The 25,416-nt window shown below is 43.1% G+C and overlaps 1 protein-coding gene across 1 annotated transcript in view; it reads right to left on the bottom strand.

Annotated features, from left to right (window-relative positions):
- VWA3B (von Willebrand factor A domain containing 3B) overlaps nt 1–25,416 on the bottom strand; it is a 254,011-nt gene that overhangs the window by 137,300 nt on the left and 91,295 nt on the right. Inside the window, 1 exon segment of the mRNA XM_078348699.1 lies at nt 4,902–5,098. Within this exon segment, the coding sequence (XP_078204825.1) occupies nt 4,902–5,098 (197 nt within the window).

Raw genomic sequence — 25,416 nt, 5'->3', positions numbered from 1 at the left:
AGTGAGCCCTCCTCAGTAGGCCTCCATCACTCGGCCCATGGCCACTCATCCAGTGCTCCTCCCTCTGGGAGACCTTCTAGAGGCTAGGAATACAAACACACACAATGACCAAACCCCTGCCTTCATGGAGTTCAGAGTGCAGGATGGTAGCCCAGTAATAAGCAAATCACGACACACTAGGTCAGAGGATGGCAGGTGGAGTAAGGCAAGGAGGAAGAGTAGAGAGCGGAGGAAGAGAAGAGAGATGGGAAGAGTTAGAACCTTGCAGGGAAAGCTTCCCAGAGACAGTGCACTAGGAGTGAAGGCCTGGAGGAACAGTGTGGCCATAGGGAGGCTGGGAGGAGGTCAGAAGACACAGCAATAGCAAAGGCCTGAGCTGGGAGTCTGCCCAGCATGCTTGTCAAATTTTAGGAAGGCCAATATTGCCAAAGGAAAGCAAGGGAGGGGAGAGAGAGTGAGAGAAGCCAGGACACACGAAGAGGAGGGCCAGGAGCAGGTCCCATAAAGCCTGACAGCTGTCAGAAATGACTTGGCTTTTGCTCTGAGTGAAAAAGGACTCCTCCCAGGGCTTTCACAAGAGCAGCAATACGTCTGATTTATGATTTCACAGCACAACTCTGGTTACTCTGTAAAGCCAACTGGACTGCTGAGGACCAAGGGCAGAAGTGAAGAGCCAGTAGGTCACAGAGTTGCTTGGCCTGGGCAGCAAAGACCATGGCAAGAAGCAGTCAGATCCTGAATGACAGGTCTGTTCTGAAGACAGAACCAACAGCATTCACTGAGAGATCAGATGTGCATATATAAGAAAAGAGAGAAGTCAGGAACAACCCTGAGGTTTTCAGGCTGGGATCTGAAAGGGTAGAGTTGCAATCAGTTGATAGGAGGAAGGTTGTGGAGAGCAGCTTTGAATGGGAAAGATCAAGAGTTAGCATCTGATGTCTCAGGTTCAAGGTGCCGATTAGACATCCACGTAGCACAGCAGTAGTCAGGAGATCAGAGAAGGTCACAGGGCTGGAGGGGTACATTTTGAAATCCCTGGCATGCACAGACGATTAAAAGCCATGGGACTGGAGAAGACCATCTGGGAAATGAGTGTAGACAGAGAAGCGATCAGAGGTCCTCCAGCATTGACAGGTTGGGGACATGGGGAAGAAGTCACAAAGAAGACTGAGGAAAAAATAGCCAACAAGGTGGGAGGATAACCAGCATTGTATATTCTGAAAAAAAAAAAAAAAAAAAAAAAAAAAAGCTACCATTGACTTTCTTCATGGAATTGGAAAAAAACACCTTAAACTTCACATGGAACCAAAAAAACAAAGCTGGAGACATCATGCTACCTGACTTCAAACTATACTACAAAGCTACAGTAATCAAAACAGCATGGTACTGGTACCAAAACAGAGATATAGACCAAGGGAACAACAGAGGCCTTAGAAGTAACGCCACACATCCACAACCATCTGATCTTTGACAAACCAGATAAAAACAAGCAACAGGGAAAGGATTCCCTATTTAATAAATGGTGTTGGGAAAACTGGCTAGCAATATGCAGAAACCTGAAACTGGATCCCTTCCTTACACCTTACACAAAAATTAACTCCAGATGGAGTAAAGATTTAAACGTAAGACCGAACACCATAAAAACCCTAGAAGAAAACCTAGGCAAAACCATTCAGGACATAGGCATGGGCAAGGACTTCATGACTAAAATACCGAAAGCAATGGCAACAAAAGCCAAAATAGACAAATGGGATCTAGTTAAACTTAAGAGCTTCTGCACAACAAAAGAAACTATCATTAGAGTGAATCAGCAACCAACAGAATGGGAAAAAATTTTTGTTGTCTACCCATTTGACAAAGAGCTAATATTCAGAATCTACAAAGAACTTAAACAAATTTACCAAACAACAACAACAACAAACAACCCCACCAAAAGTGTGGGGCATCTCTTTTTGTGCCAGGCACTGTGCTCAGACATGCATTTGTAAATTTGCACCTTACACTACCCATTTCACAAATATGAAGGGTAAAGTCCAAGAAGTCAAGTGATTTGTTCAACATCTCATTGTCAGTAACTAGTAGAAGCAGCATTTATAGCTAGAACGTCTCATCCATATCCAGTGTGCCTTCCGCCATATAGCATGGCCTGGTACATAGTAGGGGCTCCATAAAAACTTGTCTGAAAATCAGATGAAGAGACAAGAATGGGTTTTTGAACACCAAGGCTGGTTTTGTACACAAGCAGCAAGCAACTGTGCATGCAGTGTGATTTCAGGGGTGCCCGAAATACCAGGTTCTTAGACTTGGCCTGAAATTCCCTTTAGAAATGTATGTTTGTCTCCTCCTCCCAATTGTTCATTGTCTTTCAACTGCTACAAAAGCTGGCCTTTTTAACCATTCATTTCTCAGTGTTAATTAGTTTCCTGGGTCTTTAACAATAAAAACTATAAACTAGTTTTGTATATTTTTTCAATTGTATAATTTTGTATATTTTTTCAAAATATTTAACAAAAAAAACCTAGTTTTTATTGTTAAATATTTAGGGGGTCTTGCCCAGTGGGAGTTTGGGGGAACCCTAAATAATCTACCTATTTTACAGCCTTAGTTTCTCCCTACTTTATACACATCACAATTTTAGGTGTGAATCCAATTTCAGTATGGCATTTAAAATTGCCAAGAAAGAGTTACGAGATGATCAGTATTAGAGCTAGCTTGAATATACCACATTATCATGAGTTTGCAGTAAGCTATGTTCAAATAGTTGGGGATTAATATTTTGAAATCCAAGGTCTAATGCATATTTATTTTATTTTACTTTATTTTGAGATGAAGTCTCACTCTGTTGCCCAGGCTGGAGTACAATAGCACGATCTCGGCTCACTGCAACGTCTGCCTCCCAAGTTCTGCCGCAGCCTCCCAAGTAGCTGGGATTTATAGGCATGTGCCACCACACCTGGCTAATTTTTTTTCTTTTTGACACAGTCTTGCTCTGTCATCAGGCGCCAAGGTGGAGTGCAGTGGCACGATCTTGGCTCCCTGCAACCTCCGCCTCCCAGGTTCAAGCAATTCTCCTGCCTCAGCCTCCCAAGTAGCTAGGACTACAGGTGCATGCCACCATGCCCAGCTAATTTTTGTATTTTTAGTAGAGACAGGGTTTCACCACATTGGCCAGGATGGTCTTGATCTCTTGACTTCGTGATCCACCCACCTTGGCCTCCCAATGTGCTGGGATTACAGGCATGAGCCACCATGCCTAGCTTTATTTTTTTAGTAGAGATGGGGTTTCACCATGTTGACCAGACTGGTCACGAACTGCAGACCTCAAGTGATCCACCCGCCTTGGCCTCCCAAACTATTGGGATTACAGGCATGAGCCACTGTGCCTGGCCTATTTTTAAAATTAAAATCTAGTTACATATGATTTCCTGAACATTACTGAATAATGTCTATAAAACCAGAAAACTGTGCTGGGGGAGGAAACCCACAAATATGATTTTCCCTGCACTGTAGCAATTACTCTGCATCCTCGGGTAAGCCAGGAAACAAGTCTTGCATCAATTCTGCATTTTTCTAATTCAATTTTTATATTTTCCTCCTTGTAGTTTGTCATAAATACACAGCAGTGAGGGGGCAAGAACACCATGTGATGTGGCTTACACAGCCCCAGAGGACAGTGCCCTTCCCATGGAGGGTGTGTGGGGCTCAGTGTCGGGCCCGCCTAATAAAAAGTGGCAATGGGACTGGAGTTCCACCTCTGCTGGAGCTACACCTCAGTAAAGACCTTGACATTGAATCGGAGCCTTCAAGAATACATGAGGTGACACTGTATTTGAGGTGACACTGTATTCATTTGTATATGAATACATCAGGTGACACTGTATTCATTTGTATATCAATACACCAGGTGACACTGTATTTGAGAGGGGCCTTGATTTTCTCTCCCTGGTGTCTCCCCTGGGCTGTGGTCACCTGCCTGTCTGCCCGGGGCTTGCATTTTAGGTTTACTTCACAGTGTGTTCCTGGGACTTTGCCACCTCCTGAAAGGGCTTTCCTTTGGTTTTGCAAATCTGCCATGTTCATTTTATCCTGATTTCTGGTTCATATTGGGACACTGCTTACTCTTTCCACGCTTCTAAACCTTTGACACCTCATCTTCTAGCCCCTGTTCCACACCTCTCTGTGTCTCAAGGTGTGGCCCCTGGATCAGCAGCATCAGCATCATCTGGGGATTGTTATGGATGCAAATTCTCGGGCCCCACTTCGGACCCACTGACTCATAGGCATGGTGGCGGAGTTTAGGAAACACGGCTGTCAAGCACTGTCCTTCGTCGGGAGCCAGAGTCGGGCAGTAGGAGAAGCTGCATTCCTGCACAGCCCACAGTGGAACTGCCACTTTCAGCATTTCTAATGGCTATGACCCTTTGGAGAATCTGATTCCATATTTGCTGGGACTGTACTGTATGCTGGCTGCTAGTCACTGGAATAATGAGGGGAAGAAAACGCAAGAGGACTACAGAAACACCGGCCGCGTTGGATATACTAACCAGCCGTTTCTCTTTTTTACATTCGATATGGGGGAACAAAGGGCTTCTCTATTTGCATAATACTGAATAATTCTGAGACTCATAATGCCTCATTTTTTCCAAGCCCAGCCCCTGGCTTATGTACAATTCACTGACGTCTAGAAATCATTCCCAGCCTTGATCTCCACTCCCACAGATGGTCTTTGGAGAAGGGGGAGGAGAGAAGCAGAGGAACCCCCTTCTTCACAGAAACCCAAGCTGGTTTCTGTCCCTGCCACCCCCCACAGTGGTTCTTCCCCTGCCTTCTGACCTGAGGGAGACCTCACCCACCCAGGGCTTGAGGAGGCCAACCCCCTCCCAGGAGCACACTTCACCTACCGCACTGGTCTGCACGGACTCGTTCTCCGGTTTGGCTTTTATATCTACAACCCCATCAGCGTGGCGAAAAGAGCAGTCAGCAAGGACATCATACAGGGACAGCTTCTGGGCCTTCAAGCCATATTTCCGCAGCCACATCTTAGAGTCCCAAGTGTCTTCTGGATTCGATGCAATCTCAACAGAGGTTGTTTCTGACTCTGTAGAATCACAGATTGTCAGCCATTCATACTGCATGAGCCATTCATATTACAGCCCAACTTAATATTTACCAACTTGGAACATGTTCTTTATGAGACCACAAAGCCCATGTTTCATTGCAGATAACAGCTTTCCAAAGCAGGACTGGCAAAAAATTATTAGGCTTTTTTTAATGGCAAAAACCGCAATTACTTTTGCACCAACCTAATAATTCACAAGACTGCAAAGCAGGGTTACTTTTCATTTCACTTCCTCCTCTATCTAAGTTGACGGACTGCACACCTGGGTGGAGGGGGCCGGTAGACAAAGGCTGTGTGTCAGGAGCCATGTGTGTGTAAGGATGGAGTCAGAAGCTTTGGCTTCAAGTCCTGGCTTCATCACTTACTAGCTTGGGCAAGTTGCTCAATCTTGGATGAGTCACTACCCTTGACCTCTCTGAGCTTAGGCAGAATTCTTCACCTGCAGCCGGGAGACAGTATTTGCTTGGCCTTCCTAGGTAAACGGCAGCAATCCAGTGAGAAAAGTCATGTGAGGCCAGGTGTGGTGCCTCATGCCTGTAATCCCAGCACTTCGGGAGGCCAAGGCAGGTAGATCACCTGAGGTCAGGAGTTTGAGACCAGCCTGGCCAACCTGTTGAAACCCCATCTGTCCCAAAAATACAAAAATTAGCTGGGTTTGGTGGTGGGCACCTGTAGTACCAGCTACTTGGGAGGCTGAGGCACAATAATTGTTTAAACCCAGGAGGCAGAGGTTGCCGTGAGCCGAGATTGCACCACTGCACTCCAGCCTGGTTGACAGAGCAAGACTCCATCTCAAAAAAAAAAAAGGAAAGAAAGAAAAGTCATGTGAAAGTGCTTTGTAATGCAGGCAAAAGAGAAGTTATGAGGTGAAGGCAATCAACCCGCAAAGGCTAGCAGGCTGCCTCCCATGAAGTCCCCTTGTTACCTTGGTGAGTATGTCCTGACTCAGAGACCGGCTTTCTGCCCTGCAGGCTCAGAAACCTCCTGTGCCGTGTATGTAGCACAATTCACCTTAGCTTCACAGGGTAAAGTATAACCCAGAATGCCAATTTTCTAAACATCTCCAGCCTCAGGCACATTCCCATGGTGTTTTCCAGCGGTTATCTACACTGTAACTGGGAAGCAGTGTTATGTTACCCACGTGGGGCAAGCCAGCATATCACACAAGCAGAAAAGGATTTTTCTAGATGACTCGAAACTTGGAACAGCACCTAAGGGTGAATGAGCTACTTGGGATGGACACAGAGGAGGGGTGAGGAACTGTGAAGCTGGGAACGAGGCCCTGGTGTCTGGAGATGGCTGTGCACATCTCCCAACTCCATGCTAGGTGAGGGCCCCTTGGTAGGATGAGGAGACTGTGGTGTGAGTATTTACAGAATCTGGATATCAGCACGTGCTACACATCAGGGCTTTGTTCATTCCCTGGAGTGGGTTGTTAAACACTGGCACACCACTGGAAGGAAGGCAGAAAGGACCCTGAGCTTTTAGCCCCATTGGGACCATGGAGCCCTACGAAGACGTGGAAGGGGTTCTGGGCGGGGAAATGGATTTTTCTAACATGGACTATCACATAGGAGGCCCACCAGCCCTACAGAGTTTTGTTTAACTCCATCTACATTAATGGCTGTCAACCCCGCACTGTGAAATCCCCTGAGGAGCTTTAAGAAAAAAACTGAGCTGAGCGCGGTGGTTCACACCTGTAATCCCAGCACTTTGGGAGGCTGAGGCAGGTGGATTACCTGAGGTCAGGAGTTGGAGACCAGACTGGCCAACATAGTGAGACACTGTTTCTACTAAAAATACAAATATTAGCTGGGCATGGTGGCAGGCTCCTGTAATCCCAGCTACTCGGGAGGCTGAGACAGGAGAATCACTTGAACCAGGGAGGTGGAGGTTGCAGTGAGCCAAGATCATTCCATTGCACTCCAGCCTGGGCAACAGAGCAAGACTCTGTCTCAAAAACAACAACAACAACAACAACAGAACTAATGCCTGAGTCCCATCTGTTAGATTCTATTTTAACTGGTTTGGGAGTGTGGCCTGGATATTGCGATTTTACAAAGCTCACAGGCAACTGTATTATGCAGCCAAGCTTTGCCACTGGCTTAAGGTGGAAAGGGCTGCTCAGTTATGACTTGACAACCCCATCAGCTGATGCTCCCATCAGACACAGATGCAAATGAAGTTGTACTATTAATTAAGAAGTAGCACTCACTGTTAGGAAAACAAAAATATGACCCAGACTTATCTATTACTATATGTAAGGGGATAGAAAATTAGAATAAGATTTGAAGACATAAATCATGTTAGTGCCAATTCCTTCTGTATAATATGTAAAGAATCTGCCCACTAATGCTTCATGCGACCCATGTCCTTGAATTTTAATAGAACACCATTGAAAGAATTCACTCTGAAACCTACTAGAGTAAGAACTTCTCAAAGAAGAACTAGAGCAAGAACTTCTCAAAGAAGCTTGTTTTGGATTTTGAACTTTAAACCAACCTGGCATCAAAAGCCCTTCAGAGCAGCATCCCCGGTGCCCCGGAGCTGGTTTCTCCATGAACCACAAAGCATCTTTTCACTTTCTCTGGGAGCTCAAGTCAGAGGCTTCTCAGAGCTTCAAGTCCCTGGGGTTCGCCTGCACACTCTGCCCCATCACAAAAAGGCAGCTAAAAGAGGATGCCACCATTTCTGTCAGGGAGATCAGCCTCCTTGGAGAAACCCTTGGGGTGACTTATTCCTCAATTATTATTAATTACATTATCAGTCAGTGTGTTTCTGCTTAGGAAGACCTCTCCTTTTCTCCTCTCTCTTTTTTTCCTGGTCAATAAGTATAGTAGGAAATTAAGTTTTCATTCAATTATTTCCATAGCAACACACACCTTATTGCATCCTTCTGCTCTGCTTTGAGCTGACTTCTTTTAAAAAAAAGTTAAGAGCCTTCTATCAAATATAAATTCAAACTTACCCTAGAACTTCCTAAAAACACATTCAAACCAATCCTAGCAAGGGTTTTGAAAGAGGCAGAGACTAACTTCTGACTCCAACTTTACCCCAGCCAGGTGGTGCAGTCCTGTGGACCAGATTCAGGCTCCCAATTACCATCTGAAAAGGGGGTTCAGATAAGCTGCCAAAGCAACCTGACCTTTCATAGAGGAAAGAAGGGGTGACCAAGCAATCAAAACCAAAAAGCCCAGGCACTCTAAAGCTAAAGAAAGGAGGAAAAAAGGGGGAAATCTTTTAACTTCCAGGGCTAATTACACCAATTAGTGGCTGAGTCTCATTTTCCTGGGAGGGGCAGGGAAGCGTGTCATCCATTCATTAGGGTCACTTACTAAGGGGTCCTTCCCATTCCCCTGCAGTTATCTTAATTAAAACTGTTACATGAATTCTCACCCACAGAGCATTCATTTATTATAGAGGTATGAGCTCACAGCTAATCCTGATTACATGGTTTTCCTATCCACTGGACAGACCGCTAAAGATGTTCTTTCCATTATGAGAAGGGAGCACATCTATGCCACAGAATTAACCAGCCTGGCCCTTCCCATCCTACTTGTCAATCTCAGAACATTTTTCAGTGAAAAATACCTACTGAACAATGCTTTTGAAAACCATCCCTGCTATAGCCAGGGCCACATACAAAAAGATAAATTGGGATAGCTATCAGTGCCTACTCCTCTCCCTGTCCCTTATCCACACGCCCTCCAGGTTCAACTCCAGAGGGGCTCGCAGCCATCAGGGATTTCTCACCACCATAACTCCCTTCTCCCATTCTCCTCCACTGAGTGTTACTTGCCTGGCACCTCATTCCTGCCATGCAAGGCCCATAGGCCTTTGAAGGGAGCTGTCAGCGAATGAATAAACTAGAACTCTAGATGTGGAGGCAGCCTCGGACAGCATCAAGTCTGATGTCCAAGAGTGGGTCCCACAGAAACTGCTTCTACTGCATGTCAGTGGCTGCTACTCAGGAGGGTTCCCTTGGCAAAAAGTGTGGGGAGCTTGAAAAGAAAGTTTCAAGGGGTTCCTGATCACAGGACTTCCTTAAGACTTTCTTATGGGAATGGGTAGTGGGGCTTATCACAAGCAAGATTCCCAAAGCTATTTAGCCCCAGAGTTTTTCTGCATGAAAAGTTTTGGAGGGCTGGTATTTAATAGACCTTAGCTTGGTACACACTGTCAAACACCCCTGTGATCACGGGTGTCACAAGACAATGAACAAACTCTTGGCCACCACATAGAGAGTGGTACAGGAAAAGAATGCTGTGAACTAGCTGAAAAGGAAGGCAGAAGGAAAGAAGGAAGGAGGAAAGAAGGGAAGGAAGGAAAGAAGGGAGGGAGGGGAAGACAGAAGAAGGGAAGGGAAGGAGGGAGGGAGGAAGGAAAGAAACAAGGGTAAGATAAAAGGGAGGGAGGGAAGGGAGGACAGAAGTAGGAGGAAGGAAGGAAGGAAGGAAGGAAGGAGGGAGGAAGGGAAGGAGGGAGGGAAGGAGGGAGGGAGGGAGGGAGGGAGGGAGGAAGGAAGGAAGGAAGGAAGGGAAGGAGAGAGGGAGGGAGGGAGGGAGGGAGGGAGGAGAGAAAAGGAAGGAAACCAGAATTGAGGAGAAAGGTAGGAACTGTCAGGAAAAGAAATCTGGTCCCGCCTGCTGGTGGAGTGAACAAGGTTTCAGCCCTGTGGGCCGGCTCAGCACAAAGCAGCGCAAGCGCTGTGGGCCCTCTGAAGGTGAGATGAAGCCCAACCCAGTCTGAGATCCAGAAGCCAAGTGGCGACTGTGTGGTGTGAGAGAGCAGCTGGTCTCTGAGCAGTCAAGCCCTCTGTCTACTGTAGCTGCTAACTAATACCTGCTGTTACCTACACTTGCTGAAGTACCGTGCAATAAGCATATCTTTCTGGCCCAGCAGGGGAGCCAAGAAATGGGGAGGAGGGGATGAAGGACCTGTAGGATGGTAACCCACCAACATTCTACCAAACTGACTCCCTGTGGAGATCAGGTAAGCATTCTTTAAAGCACCCCAGGGGCTACGCGAAAGGCCTGAGGCCCAAATAAAACCTCTGCTACAGAGAAGGGCTCCATGGCTTGCACAACTTGTTTATAAACCAGTGGAAAAATGATTCCAACCCATAGTATTCCCCACCCGTAGTGTCCTCAGTTCCTATAATCCTCGGGAGGTAGAGGTGGGAGAGAGAGAAAAGAAATAAAAAACAAGGAGGCAAAAAAGAAGCAGACAGAAAAACAAAGAACGTCAAACACCAACTGCAGAGGAGCTAACGCCCCCTAAAGACATAGTTCAACATTTCCCTCACTTTCTCTTCTGCCTTATGATTCTGAAAGAAGCCATCTTAAAAAGAATCATTTTAGACGTAAGGTGTGAATGATGCAGCTGCAGGAAGAATTTTTAAACTACAGCACCTGCAGCTGGCTACGGAGAAACAAGGAGCAGTCAATTTAGTGACAAACCTGCATGAAGACTGAAAAGAAACCATCAAAGGGAATACAGACTACAAGAGAAGAATTCTGAAAGCCACATCTTAATGTGTTTACATCTAACTAGCATTTAAAATAAATCGAAAATAGTTGAAGATCAGTGAGGTAGGCACCAAACTGTACCTTAGGCTATTTCTTCTTTAAAAATAGCTGTGGCATCGCAAGATAAACACGGACTGATTGGAGATGGTTGGTACAATATAGAACAATTGAGATTAGGAAGTAAGAATGGATTGATGGAGTTAGGGAAATTTAGACTGAGTGACCTGAAATTCACATGTTAAGTGGCAAGAATGAGAACTCTGAGACAGAGTGTGAATGCTGGAATTAAATCAAGACAGAAAGCAAGGTGACTATAGTTATTGGTGATAAATTATATTCTTGAAAAATGCAGAGAGATATTAAGTGCTCTCACCACCACAAAAATGTTTACTATGTAAGGTAATCTTACTAGATTTAAGCATTTTACAATGTATATATACTTCAAAACATCATGTAGTACATGATAAATACATACAATGGTATCTGCCAAATTAAAAAAAATTAAATAATTGGTGTTAATTCTTCTTTAAACACTTGAAAGAAGTCACCAATGAAGGCATCTGGTCCTGGCTTCTCTTTGTGCAGACTTTTTAAAAAAAAAATTACTAACTCAGTCAGTTATGACAGATCTATGCAGAATTTCCATTTCTTCTCAAGTTTTGGTATTTTGTGTCTTTCTAGGAATTTGTCCATTTCATTTAGATTATCTTATTCATTAACATACAATTGTTCATAGCAGTCTCTTTTAATCACTTTTATTTCCAAAAGGCTGGTACTCATACCCCCTCTTTCATTCCTGATTTTAATAATATGGAGGTCTCTCTCTCTTTCTCTCTCTCTGTCCCCTTTCCTGGTTTGTCTAGCTAAGGATTTGTCAATTTTGTTGATCTTTTAAAGCACCCAACATTTGGTGTTTTAATTTTACTGTTTTTCTATTTTGCATTTTATTTATATCCTAATTTTTTATTATTTCCTACCTTCTGCTTGTTTTCACTTTACTCTTCTAACTTCTTAAGGCAGAGGTTTAGATAATTCATTTGAGATCTTTCTTCTTTTTTAATGTAGGTATTTTCAGCTAAGCACTGCTTTAGTTCTACACCATAGGTTTTGGAATGTCAAACTTTTTGTTTTTGCTCGCTTCAAAGTATTTTTAATTTCCTGTTTGGTATATTTCATCTACTGGTTATTTAGAAGCACGTTGTTAACAAGGGACTGTGTTAAGAAAAACCGAGTCCACAAGGGGCGTGGTTTCAAAGGCAAGAGCTTCCCAGCACCATGCCTCCATCTATGTCCCCGTGGGAAATGTAAAATTCTCTGTCTGACTTTCCCGCCAGCGGGGCAGAAATTCCAGGTGAGCCTCTTAGTTCAAACAGCTGGTGAAAAGCTGTGGAGAAGGGCCTCTGTTGCAGACCTAGCAGCCAATCCGCTATCAGAGTCAAAGATCAATAACTCCAGAGGAAGTTTAAAAGAACTCCTCTCATTGGACAAGAATATGAATGGGGCGAGAATAACTCAACTCCAAGGTTAAAAACCCACTGCGTCTTACCCAGGCGCAATCCTACCTTGGATTCCCTCCTAGGCAGCGTGGGACCTCTCTCTCTTTCTCTCTCTCTGCCTAATAAATCACTCTCTGTTAAACTCTTTGGGTCTGTGATATTTATTTGAATGGTAAGCTCACCATGCCTCCAGGGTCCCTTCCCCCATTCCTAGGGCAAGAGAGGCCAAGGACCTGGGCACAGCGGATCAGGCAAACTGAAAGCATCTTCAGGAGGCCTCTACTACCTCCTCCCCTGGCCCCCCACATTAGTATTCACCTTTCCTTTTTTTTTTTTTCTTTTTGGAAACATTGTCTCACTCTATCACCCAGGGGGGAGTTCAGTGGCGCTATCTCAGCTCATTGCAACCTCCACCTCTCAGGTTCAAGCAATTCTGCCTCATTTTTGTCAGTATTCAAAATGTCCTACTCTTATTGACTTTAATTTCATCCATTGTAGTCAGAAAGATACTTTGTATGATTGCAATCATTTTAAATTTACTGCCATTTGCTTTATGGCCTAACATATGATCTATTCTAGAGAATGTACAGTTAAGAATATGTATTCTACTGCTGTTTCATATAATCTTCTATAGATGTCTATTAGATTTAGTTGGTTTGCAGTGTTTAGTCTTTTATTTCCTTGCCAATCTTCTGCCTAATTGTTTCATCCATATTGAAAGTGGGATAATGAAGCCTTCATTTACTATCATCTACTCTCATTGAACTACAGATCTTTCAATTCTGTCAGTTTCTGCTTTGTATATTTTGGTACTCTATTGTTAGATACATATATTTATGTATTTATAATTATTATATCTTCCTGGTAAATAATCAACCCTTTTCTCATTACCAAATGTGCTTTGTGTCTAATAAGAATTTCTGTCTTAAAGACTATTTTGTCTGAAATTAGTATAACTAATCAGCTCATTTTTTTGTTACTTATTTGAATGATATATATTTTTCCATTCTTTACTTTCATCCTATTTCTGTCTTTCAACCTAAAATGTGTCTCTTACAAACAGCATAGTTGAATCATGGGTTTTTTTGCTGTGTGTTTTTGTTTTGTTTTGACTCATTTGCCTGTCTTTGCCATTCAATTAAAGTATTTCATCCATTGACACTTTTCTTTTTTCTTTTTTTGGATTAATTTATTCACTTTTTAATTCAAATTCTCTTTTTCTTTAGCCCAATATTCCTATGTTTACACAAAACATTAGAGAAGGATTTAGATTGCTTGGAGGAACAAGTTAGTTCTGATTCTTATGGTTTTTTTTTTTTTTAATTTTTTATTGGATTTTAGGTTTTGGGGTACATGAGCAGAGCATGCAAGACAGTTGCGTAGGTACGCACATGGCAGTGTGCTTTGCTTTGCTTCTCCCCTTCACCCACATTTGGCATTTCTCCCCAGGCTATCCCTTCCCACCACCCCTCCCACTGGCCCTCCCCTTTTCCCCCCAATAGACCCCAGTGTTTAGTACTCCCCTTTCTGTGTCCATGTGTTTTCATTTTTCATCACCCCCCTATGAGTGAGAATATGCGGTGTTTCATTTTCTGTTCTTGTGTCAGTTTGCTGAGGATGACGTTCTCCAGATTCATCCATGTCCCTACAAACGACACAAACTCATCATTTCTGATTGCTGCATAATATTCCATGGTGTATATGTGCCACATTTTTCCAATCCAGTCTATTATCAATGGGCATTTGGGTTGATTCCAGGTCTTTGCTATTGGAAACAGTGCTGCAATGAACATTCGTGTACATGTGTCCTTATAGTAGAACGATTTATAGTCTGTTGGATATATACCCAGTAATGGGATTGCTGGGTCAAATGGAATTTCTATTTCTAAGGCCTTGAGGAATCGCCACACTGTCTTCCACAATGGTTGAACTAATTTACACTCCCACCAACAGTGTAAAAGTGTTCCTTTTTCTCCACATCCTCTCCAGCATCTGTTGTCTCCAGATTTTTTAATGATCGCCATTCTAACTGGCGTGAGATGGTATCTCAATGTGGTTTTGATTTGCATCTCTCTGATGACCAGTGACGATGAGCATTTTTTCATATGATTGTTGGCCTCATATATGTCTTCTTTCGTAAAGTGTCTGTTCATATCCTTTGCCCACTTTTGAATGGGCTTGTTTCTTTTTTTCCTGTAAATCTGTTTGAGTTCTTTGTAAATTCTGGATATCAGCCCTTTGTCAGATGGGTAGACTGCAAAAATTTTTTCCCATTCTGTTGGTTGCCGATGCACTCTAGTGACTGTTTCTTTTGCTGTGCAGAAGCTGTGGAGTTTGATTAGGTCCCATTTGTCTATTTTGGCTTTTGTTGCCAATGCTTTTGGTGTTTTGTTCATGAAGTCCTTGCCTACTCCTATGTCCTGGATAGTTTTGCCTAGATTTCCTTCTAGGGTTTTTATCGTGCCAGGTCTTATGCTTAAGTCTTTAATCCATCTGGAGTTAATTTTAGTGTAAGGTGTCAGGAAGGGGTCCAGTTTCTGCTTTCTGCACATGGCTAGCCAGTTTTCCCAACACCATTTGTTAAACAGGGAATCCTTTCCCCATTATTTGTTTTTGTCAGGTTTATCAAAGATTGTATAGTTGTAGATATGTTGTGTTGCCTCCGGTGCCTCTGTTTTGTTCCATTGGTCTATATCTCTGTTTTGATTACTGTAGCCTTGTGGTATAGTTTGAAATCCGGTAGTGTGATGCCCCCTGCTGTGTTCTTTTTGCTTAGAATTGACTTGGCTATGCAGGCTCTCTTTTGGTTCCATATGAAGTTCATGGTGTTTTTTTCCAGGTCTGTGAAGAAAGTCAATGGTAGCTTGATGGGGATAGCATTGATTCTGTAAATTACTTTAGGCAGTATAGCCATTTTCACGATGTTAATTCTTCCTAACCATGAACATGGAATGTTTCTCCATCTGTTTGTGTCCTCTCTGATTTCATTGAGCAGTGGTTTGTAGTTCTCCTTGAAGAGGTCCCTTATGTTCCTCGTGAGTTGTATTCCAAGGTATTTTATTCTTTTTGTAGCAATTGTGAATGGCAGTTCATTCTTGATTTGGCTTTCTTTAAGTCTGTTATTGGTGTAGACGAATGCTTGTGATTTTTGCACATTGATTTTATATCCTGAGACTTTGCTGAAGTTGCTTATCAGTTTCAGGAGTTTTTGGGCTGAGGCAATGGCGTCTTCTAGGTATACTATCATGTCGTCTGCAAATAGAGACAATTTAGCTTCCACCTTTCCTATTTGAATACCCTTTATTTCTTTTTCTTGCCTGATTGCTGTGGCTAGAACTTCCAGTACTATATTGAATAGGAGTGGTGAAAGAGGGCATCCTTGTCTAGTGCCAGATTTCAAAGGGAATGCTTCCAGTTTTTGCCCATTCAGTATGATATTGGCTGTTGGTTTGTCATAAATAGCTTTTATTACTTTGATATATGTTCCATCGATACCGAGTTTATTGAGGGTTTTTAGCATAAAAGGCTGTTGAATTTTGTCAAATGCCTTCACTGCGTCAATTGAGATAATCATGTGGTTTTTGTTTTTGGTTCTGTTTATGTGGTGAATTACGTTGATAGACTTGCGTATGTTGAACCAGCCTTGCATCCCCGGGATGAATCCCACTTGATCATGGTGAATAAGTTTTTTGATTTGCTGTTGCAATCGGCTTGCCAATATTTTATTGAAGATTTTTGCATCTATGTTCATCATGAATATTGGCCTGAAGTTTTCTTTTCTTGTTGGGTCTCTGCCGGGTTTTGGTATCAGAATGATGTTGGTCTCGTAAAATGATTTGGCAAGGCTTCCCTCTTTTTGGATTGTTTGAAATAGTTTTAGAAAGAACGGTACCAGCTCCTCTTTGTGTGTCTGGTAGAATTCGGCTGTGAATCCGTCTGGACCTGGGCTTTTTTTGAGTGGTAGGCTCTTAATTGCTGCCTCGACTTCTGACCTTGTTATTGGTCTATTCATAGTTTCAGCTTCCTCCTGGTTTAGGCTTGGGAGGACACAGGAGTCCAGGAATTTATCCATTTCTTCCAGGTTTACTAGTTTATGTGCATAGAGTTGTTTGTAATATTCTCTGATGATGCTTTGAATTTCTGTGGAGTCTGTGGTGATTTCCCCTTTATCATTTTTTATTGCATCTATTTGGTTGTTCTCTCTTTTCTTTTTAATCAATCTGGCTAGTGGTCTATTTTGTTGATCTTTCCAAAAAACCAGCTCTTGGATTTATTGATTTTTTGAAGGGTTTTTTGTGTCTCAATCTCCTTCAGTTCAGCTCTGATCTTAGTTATTTCTTGTCTTCTGCTGGGTTTTGAGTTTTTTTGATCTTGCTCCTCTAGCTCTTTCAATTTTGACGATAGGGTGTCAGTTTTGGATCTCTCCATTCTCCTCATATGGGCACTTATTGCTATATACTTTCCTCTAGAGACTGCTTTAAATGTGTCCCAGAGGTTCTGGCATGTTGTGTCTTCGTTCTCATTGGTTTCGAAAAACTTCTTTATTTCTGTCTTCATTTCATTGTTTACCCAGTCAACATTCAAGAGCCAGTTGTTCAGTTTCCATGAAGCTGTGCGGTTCTGGGTTGGTTTCTGTATTCTGAGTTCTAACTTGATTGCACTATGGTCTGAGAGGCTGTTTGTTATGATTTCAGTTGTTTTGCATTTGTTGAGCAGTGCTTTACTTCCAATTATGTGGTCAATTTTAGAGTAGGTGTGATGTGGTGCTGAGAAGAATGTGTATTCTGTGGATTTGGGGTGGAGAGTTCTGTAAATGTCTATCAGGTTTGCTTGCTCCAGGTCTGAGTTCAAGCCCTGGATATCCTTGTTGATTTTCTGTCTGGTTGATCTGTCTAGTATTGATAGTAGAGTGTTAAAGTCTCCCACTATTATTGTGTGGGAGTCTAAGTCTCTTTGTAAGTCATCAAGAACTTGCCTTATGTATCTGGGTGCTCCTGCATTGCGTCCATATATGTTTAGGATCGTTAGCTCTTCTTGTTGTATCGATCCTTTTACCATTATGTAATGGCCTTCTTTGTCTCTTTTGATCTTTGTTGCTTTAAAGTCTATTTTATCAGAGATGAGAATTTCAACTCCTGCTTTTTTTTGCTCTCCATTTGCTTGGTATATCTTCCTCCATCCCTTTATTTTGAGCCTTTGTGTATCCTTGCATGTGAGATGGGTTTCCTGGATACAGCACACTGATGGGTTTTGGATTTTTATCCAATTTGCCAGTCTGTGTCTTTTGATTGGTGCATTTAGTCCATTTACATTTAGGGTTAATATTGTTATGTGTGAATTTGATACTGCCATTTTGATGCTAAGTGGCTGTTTTGCCTGTTAGTTGTTGTAGATTCTTCATTATGTTGATGTTCTTTAGCATTTAGTGTGATTTTGGAATGGCTGGTACTGGTTGTTCCTTTCTATGTGTACTGCCTCTTTTAGGAGCTCTTGTAAAGCAGGCCTGGTGGTGACAAAATCTCTGAGTACTTGCTTGTTCGCAAAGGATTTTATTTTTCCTTCACTTCTGAAGCTCAGTTTGGCTGGATATGAAATTCTGGGTTGAAAGTTCTTTTCTTTAAGAATGTTGAATATTGGCCCCCACTCTCTTCTGGCTTGTAGTATTTCTGCCAAGAGATCTGCTGTGAGTCTGATGGGCTTCCCTTTGTGAGTGACCCGACCTTTCTCTCTGGCTGCCTTTAGTATTTTCTCCTTTATTTCAACCTTGTTGAATCTGACGATTATGTGCCTTGGGGTTGCTCTTCTTGCGGAATATCTTTGTGGTGTTCTCTGTATTTCCTGCATTTGAGTGTTGGCCTGTCTTGCTAGGTGGGGGAAATTTTCCTGGATGATGTCCTGAAGAGTATTTTCCAGCTTGGATTCATTCTCTTCATCCCCTTCTGGTACACCTATCAAACGTAGGTTAGGTCTTTTCACATAGTCCCACATTTCTTGGCGACTTTGTTCATTCCTTTTTGCGCTTTTTTCTCTATCTTGGTTTCTCGTTTTATTTCATTGAGTTGGTCTTCGACTTCAGATATTCTTTCTTCTGCCTGGTCAATTCGGCTATTGAAACTTGTGCATGCTTCGTGAAGTTCTCGTATTGTGTTTTTCAGCTCCTTTAATTCATTCATATTCCTCTCTAAGTTATCCATTCTTGTTATCATTTCCTCATATCTTTTTTCAAGTTCCTTAGTTTCTTTGCATTGATTTAATACATGTTCCTTTAGCTCACAAAAGTTTCTCACTATCCACCTTCTGAAGTCTAATTCCGTCATTTCGTCACAGTCATTCTCCATCCAGCTTTGTTCCCTTGCTGGTGAGGAGTTTTGGTCCTTTCTAGGAGGTGAGGTGTTCTGGTTTCGGGTGTTTTCCTCCTTTTTTCGCTGGTTTCTTCCCATCTTTGTAGATTTATCCGCTTGTCATCTGCGTAGTTGCTGACTTTTCAATTGGGTCTCTGAGTGGACACCCAGATTGTTGATGATGAAGTATTTCTGTTACTTGGTTTTCCTTCTACCTGTCTAGCCCCTTTGCTGTACGACTCCTGAGGTCCACTCCAGGCCCTGCTTGTCTGGGGTGCACCTGTAGCAGCTGTGGCACAGTGAGGGATGCTACCAGTTTCTTTTTCTGCTATCTTTGTCCCAGGGTGATGCCTGCCAAATGTCAGTCTTTTGGATATAGAGGGGTCAGGGAGCTGCTTGAGGAGACAATCTGTACTTTATAGGAGCTCAATTGCTGAGCTGTGATCTCTGTTGTTCATTCAGGGCTGTTAGGCTGCTATGTTTGATTCTGCTGCAACAGAGCTCATTAAAAAAACCCTTTTTTTCTCAAATGCTCTGTGTTGGGGGGTTCGGGCTTTATTTTTGGATGTTCGTTGAGGTGTCCTGCCCAGCTAGGGGCAGACTAGCCACTGTTTGCCTGCCGAGGCTCCGCCCTGCTGTTGTGAGGCTCGCCCTATTGGGGCAGGCTCTGCTGTTCTGCTGTGGTCTCCGCCACGCCGAGGCAGAGTCTCTCTGTTGTAGCGGATTGCTTCGGCAACGGCTGGCTGCGTCAGCAGTGGGCGTGTATCTCAGTTGGGGCGGGTTGCCTCGGTAATGGTGGACGCCCCTCCCCCACAGAGCGTCTCGGATCGACTGCACGGGGATCGTTTGAAATCACGGTTTTGTTCGTCCCACTGGGCTAGCCCAAACGCTCTGTCCCTGCAATCCCCGGGGCTGGCCTACTGTCCAAGTCTCGTTCAGTCTCAAGTCCAGCCCTCTCAAGTCTCAGGTTGCCAGTTCAACAGGGCACCCGGACAAGCGCGCCCTGTGGGGAGTGCTGGGTAGGGCCGGCCGCCGCCACCCCGGCTGCCGGCTTGGCCAGGCAGAGGTACTGCCAGGCGTCCCGTGTCTCCTTTATACTTGGGAATTTCCCTGTTCTGTGGGCAACAAAGATCAGTCTGGAAATGCAGCTCCGACTCACCTCTCCGCGGATTCAAGGAGAGCTCCAATCCTGGGTTGTTCTCACAGCGCCATCTTGAGTCCTCCCCTCGTATGGTTCTCTTTTTTCTTTTTGAGACAGTTATGCACTCACTATCCTGTCCAGACTGGAGTACAGTAGCTATTTACAGGTCCAATCATAGTGCACTGCAGCCTCAAACTCCTGGCCTCAAGTAATCCTCCAACCTCAGCCTTTTAAGTAGCTGGGATTACAGGTGTGTGCCACTGTGCCCAGCTAAGCCATTTACCCTTCATATAAGTGGTGTCATAAAATTTATGCCTCCCATTCTGTTATTTGTTTTCTACATGTCATATCTTTTTTATTCTTCTATTCCTCTAGAAGGTAGTAAAAGAAGGTAGTAACCTTCTTTTATATTAAATGGATGTTTTCTAGTATTTAACTTTAAGTTATTTGGAATTTCTTTTACTATTTCTTAGTGGCTGCCATGGAGATTTTAATCAAATTCTCATAATTTATTACTCAGATTAATCAACTTAATTTCAATAATATACAAACATTAACTCTATGTAACTCCACTCCCTCCCCCCTCCATTGTGCTATTATTCTCATGTAAAATATACCTTTATACATGTTTGTCTATCAGAACATATTTAAATTATTGCTTTATAAAGTTGTCTTTTGAATTAGATAGGGGAAAAATAGTTACAAAAAATACATTTATACTATCCTTTATATTTACCCATGTAGTTATCTCTATTGGTGCTCTTTATTTCTTTGTGTGGATTCAAGTTATTCTCCAATATTCTTTCATTTTATCCTGAAGGATTTCCTTTCCTTTAGTATTTCTTGTAGGGCAGGTTTGCTAAAAGTAAATTCTTTTGGTTTTTGTTTATATTAATTTTTCTTTCTTTTTTTTTTTTTTGAGTTGGAGTCTCACTTTGTCACTCAGTCCGGAGTGCAGTGGCACGATTTCAGCTCACTGCAACCTCTGTCTCCTGGGTTCAAGAAATTCTCCTGCCTCAGCCTCCCAAGTAGCTGGGATTACAGGTATACACTGCCATACCCAGCTAATTTTCGTATTTTTAGTAGAGACAGGTTTTCACCATGTTGGCCAGGCTGGTCTTGAACTCCCGACCTCAGGTGATCTGCCCACCTTGGCCTCCCAAAGGGATTACAGGCATGAGCCATTGTACCCAGCAGTTTCTTCTTTTTTGAAGGACAGCTTTAGAGAATAACATTCTTGGTAGACAGGTTGTTTTGTTTTGTTTAGTTTTTTGAGACAGAGTCTCACTTTGTGGCCCAGGCTGGAGTACAGTATCATGATCTTGGCTCACTGCAACCTCTGCTTCCTGGGTTCAAGCAATTCTCGTGCCTTGGCCACCCAAGTAGCTGGGATTACAGGCATGTGCTACCATGCCTGGCTAACTTTTGTATTTTTAGTGGACACAGGGTTTCACCATGTTGGCCAGGTGGTCTCAAACTCCTGACCTCAAGTGATCTGCCTGCCTTGGCCTGCCAAAATGCTGAGATTACAGACGTGAGCTACTGTGCCCAGCCAGGTTTTCCTTTCTTTCAGCTCTTGGACAATTTTGTTCCACTGTTTTCTGGCCTTGTTGGTTTCTGGTGCAAAATTAGTTGTTAATCTCATCAAGCATCCTGTTTACATGATGAGCCATTTCTCACCTGTTGCTTTCAAATTTCTTTTTTTGTTGTTAGCTTTCAACAGCTTGATTATAATGTGTCTAGGCGTGGATGTCTTTTATCCTACATGGAATCCATTTTGCTTCTTGGATGGTTAAATTAATGTTTTCATCAAATATAGGGAGTTTCCAGCCCTTATGTCTTCAAATATTCTTTCTCTCTCTCCCCCATCCTTTGGGGACTCCCCTTGTACACATGTTGTTATGTTTATGGTATGCCATTGGTCTCTAAGACTTCGTTCCGTTTTTTTCATTCTTTTTTCCTTTTGTTATTCAGACTAGGTAACATCAATTGACCTATCTAAAAGTTCATTGGTTTGTTCTGGTTGCTCTAATCTGGTGTTGAACCCCTCTAGACAGTTCTTCATTTCAATATTTTGTACTCCAGAATTTTTTTCAACTCCAGAATTCTATTTTTCTTTAAAAATAAAATTTATCTCATATTGATATCTATATTTGGTAAGACATTGCTCTTATACTTCCTATTTGCTTTAGACATCGCTTCCTTTAGTTCTTTGACATATTTTAAATCTCTTATTTAATATCTTCATCTAGTAAGGTCAATGTCTGGGCTTCCTTCTGGACATGGACAGTTTCCTCATGGACAGTTCCCATGGATTGCCCTTTTTCCTTTGTATGGTCCATACTTTGCTTCTTTTCATGCCCATTTTTGTTGTTGTTATTGACAACTGAGCATTTTAAATAATAAAATTCAGCAGCTCTGGAAATCAGATTCTCCCACTTGCCCAGAGTATGTTGTGATTCTGTTTATGTTTGTTTATGATGCCTGAATTCTGTAAAATCTGAATTCTTTGTCATTTGTAGCCACTGGAGTCTCTGCTCAGTTAACTCAGTGGTCAGATAATAATTGAACAGAGATTTCCTAAAATGCTTTGGACTATCCCTTGCTGAGGAGCTGTGTGTGCATCAGGCCACAATTTCCATGCTGCAGCAGTTAAATACTCTCCCTCAGCATTTACTTCCTGCTTGTGCAGAGCCTCAAGTTCAGCCCAAGATTAGAGCGTAGGGCCCTCCTGAATCTTTCTTTGCACATACGCACAGGCCGGCCATGCTCACAGCCCTGTGCATATACCTGCCTGGGCTATGCACGATAGAGTCCCAGAAATACCTCAGAGCTTTGGAAAGGCCAATGGACATACCATTCTTCAGTTTTTCATCTTAAGTGTTTTGGTTTACCTCTTGTTTGTCCTGTTATCTACAACCTCAGTCAGCCACAAAGTTAATCAATTACCTCTCATTGTTTTTGACAACTGTCCTCAGGGAAAAGAAATTTCCCACTGAGGAAGAACTGAGTGAAGTCAAGTAAAGAAAGCTTTGTAAGTGGGGTCTTCCAGAGAGACAGCAGGCAGGTCAAATAATGAAAATTCTCTGGAAATGAGGCTCTGGAGGAACTCCAACCCCATCCTGTCCCCTCCAGCAGCTTCCAGCCTGCGGTTTCCACTGTGATCACAAACTGTTGGTTTTCAAGGTTAGTGAGGAGCTGGAGTGGGAGAATGTGAATAGGACTAGCTAAAATGCCACCTGCTCACTGTTCTTACTGAGATTCGATTATTTTTCTTGAATAAACACTCCAATGATTGCTACACACTTTGGGTTAATTTCTAGAGTTATGAAAAACATTGATTCTGATAAGATCCTGATTCCTTCTATGAAGGAGAAGTTTTGAAGTTTCTTAACTCTGCTATTTTTGCCCAGGTATTTTTGGTGTTTCCATAATTAGGGGCTCAAACAGACTAAATGTGATTATTCAATAGATTTGCTGTGCTTTTCCCCAGCAACTTGTTAACAACATGATTTTTAACATTGACATTTCACCACATCTGCATCACATTCCAGTATCTTTCCCAAGTTAAATGCTTAGCATCTACAAAATGCTAATCAACCAATTCTCCCAAATCTGGGGAGAAAATTTTGAGTAATTAATCTTGAATCATGGGAGAATTACATGGTATTCTTCTGCAAATGTTTTGCCATTTGTGTGTTGTTGTTGTTGTTGTTGTTGTTTTGTCTGGAAAACACAAAGCTCAGTGCCCATTGGCAAATGCATATTTGAGCAAACACTGTCTTGGTCCTTTAGCATTCTCACTTGTTGCTTCTTCATCAATCTTGTCAATGTTCACTTGACGATACAGAGACCTTTACAGTGATAAAGGCATTCTGAAGAAAATGTGAGTTCTGAGAAGAAATATTATTTTCTCCTTTGCCTTGCCTGAAGTGTGAACACTTTGACAAGTGTGCCATTTGCTTCTGGTTGCATAAGAAACCAGCTGTGCCCTGCTCCAGATCTCTTCTGCAGCCTTCTTTGAGCAAAAAGGAGACACTCTTGAGAAGACAAACATGTACAAGTACTCTGTAAATTAACTTGTTCTGCTCTCAAATTGCAAGTCACCCTGTTGGTAAAATAGTCTTCATCTAGTCTACTTATTAAACATCTAGCATTGGTGTCGAACAGAAAACTCTGATGATATGTTCACCTCTGTGGATATCAGAGTCCAAAGAACTTGGGGTCAAAGATTCAGAAACATGGGGTTCCGGCTTGATAAGTCTATATTTATCTTTATATCAAGAATGTTCACTTTACCCCAACAGTGTATCTGAATTCTCCACCCACATAGTCAATTGCCTCCTTTATTTCTCTGTCAAGCTCTCAAGGATGCTTCAGTCTCAACAGGTTCAAACAAAATGTGTCATCTCCCACTCCCACCTGGTTTTCATCCAGCATTCTCTCAGCGTAGTAGATGACACCATATCCATCTAGGAGCTCACTTTCGACAACTCCATCTCCCCTACCAAGTCCTATTGATATGGAAGTGCTGAAAAGGGAAGAGCTGGTCCTTTTAAATTGCTATGGAAGTGCTGGGAAGGGAAGTGCTGGGTAGAGGAAGGGTGTGGTCCCTGGCTAGGGATCCACCCTCATGGAACTATGTGAGGACATGCATTTCTGTTTTCCTGCCCAAATGTTGCATTTCCTAAGACTACCTTGGCCTGCCATGCCCCCATCATGTGCTTATAAAAACCCAAGACCCTAGCAAGGCAGAGACAGAAGCAGCTGGACATTGAGAGGAGCCTATCAGGGGAGGAACAGGCAGTTAGCTGGATGTCGAGAGGCATGCACCGGCATGCTGGCAGGCCACTGACCAGTAGAATGATGCAGTGTTTGGCTGGGGCAGTTGGAGGAGAGCTGGGGCTGCCAACCAGCCTGACTCTAGGGAAAACCATTTCCCTTCTGGCTCTCCCATCTGCTGAGAGCTACTTCCACTCAATAAAACCTTGCACTCATTCTCCAAACCCACGTGTATCCTATTCTTCTAGTACACAAAGGCAAAAACCCGGATACAGAAAGCCTCTGTCCTTGCGACAAGGTAGAGGGCCTAATTGAGCTGGCTAACACAAGCCGCCTGTAGATGGCAAAATAAGAGAGCACCCTGTGACACACACCCACCAGGGCTTCAGGAGCTGTAAACATTCAACCCTAGACACTGCCATGGGGTTGGCTCCCACAGCCTGCCCGTCTGTATGCTCCCCTAGAGGTTTGAGCAGCGGGGCACTGAAGAAGCTATCCACTCCCCCATCACATGCCCTGCAAGGAGGACAAGGAAACTTTCCGTGTTTCACTGTCAGTTCAACAACCAAACTCTCCCTCATGCCTGCCCATGTATCACCTTCTTCACAGGCTCTGACTCTTGCCCAAGATGCCACCATCACTGTACCAACATCTTTATTCTCTTCCCTCATGCTATTTGTCCCCCCATCTCCAACTTGTTTCCCACCTAGTAGCCAAAGTGACTTTTTTTCCTAAATGTAAATCTGATCTTAGCATTCCCCTACTTATAATCCTCTAGTGGCTGGCCACTGGTATGAAATTGAGGGTGGACCTCTGAACTGTGGCCTCCAGAGCCAGCACAATCAGGTCCCTGCCTCCCTCTCCAGACTCATCACTAGACACTGTACTCCAGCCACATTCCTCTTTCCAATTCTTCTAAAGTGCCTTTCTCCTTCCTGCCTCAGAGCCTTTGTATACGCTGTTCTCCCTGGCATACACTCCCCATCTCTCCCATCTTTTCGCCTCATTA

This window comes from Callithrix jacchus, chromosome 14, assembly GCF_049354715.1.
Source record: "Callithrix jacchus isolate 240 chromosome 14, calJac240_pri, whole genome shotgun sequence".
NCBI lineage: Eukaryota > Metazoa > Chordata > Mammalia > Primates > Cebidae > Callithrix > Callithrix jacchus.
The sequence above is the reverse complement of the archived record's forward strand: the minus strand, read 5'-3'. Positions and strand labels throughout refer to the sequence as shown.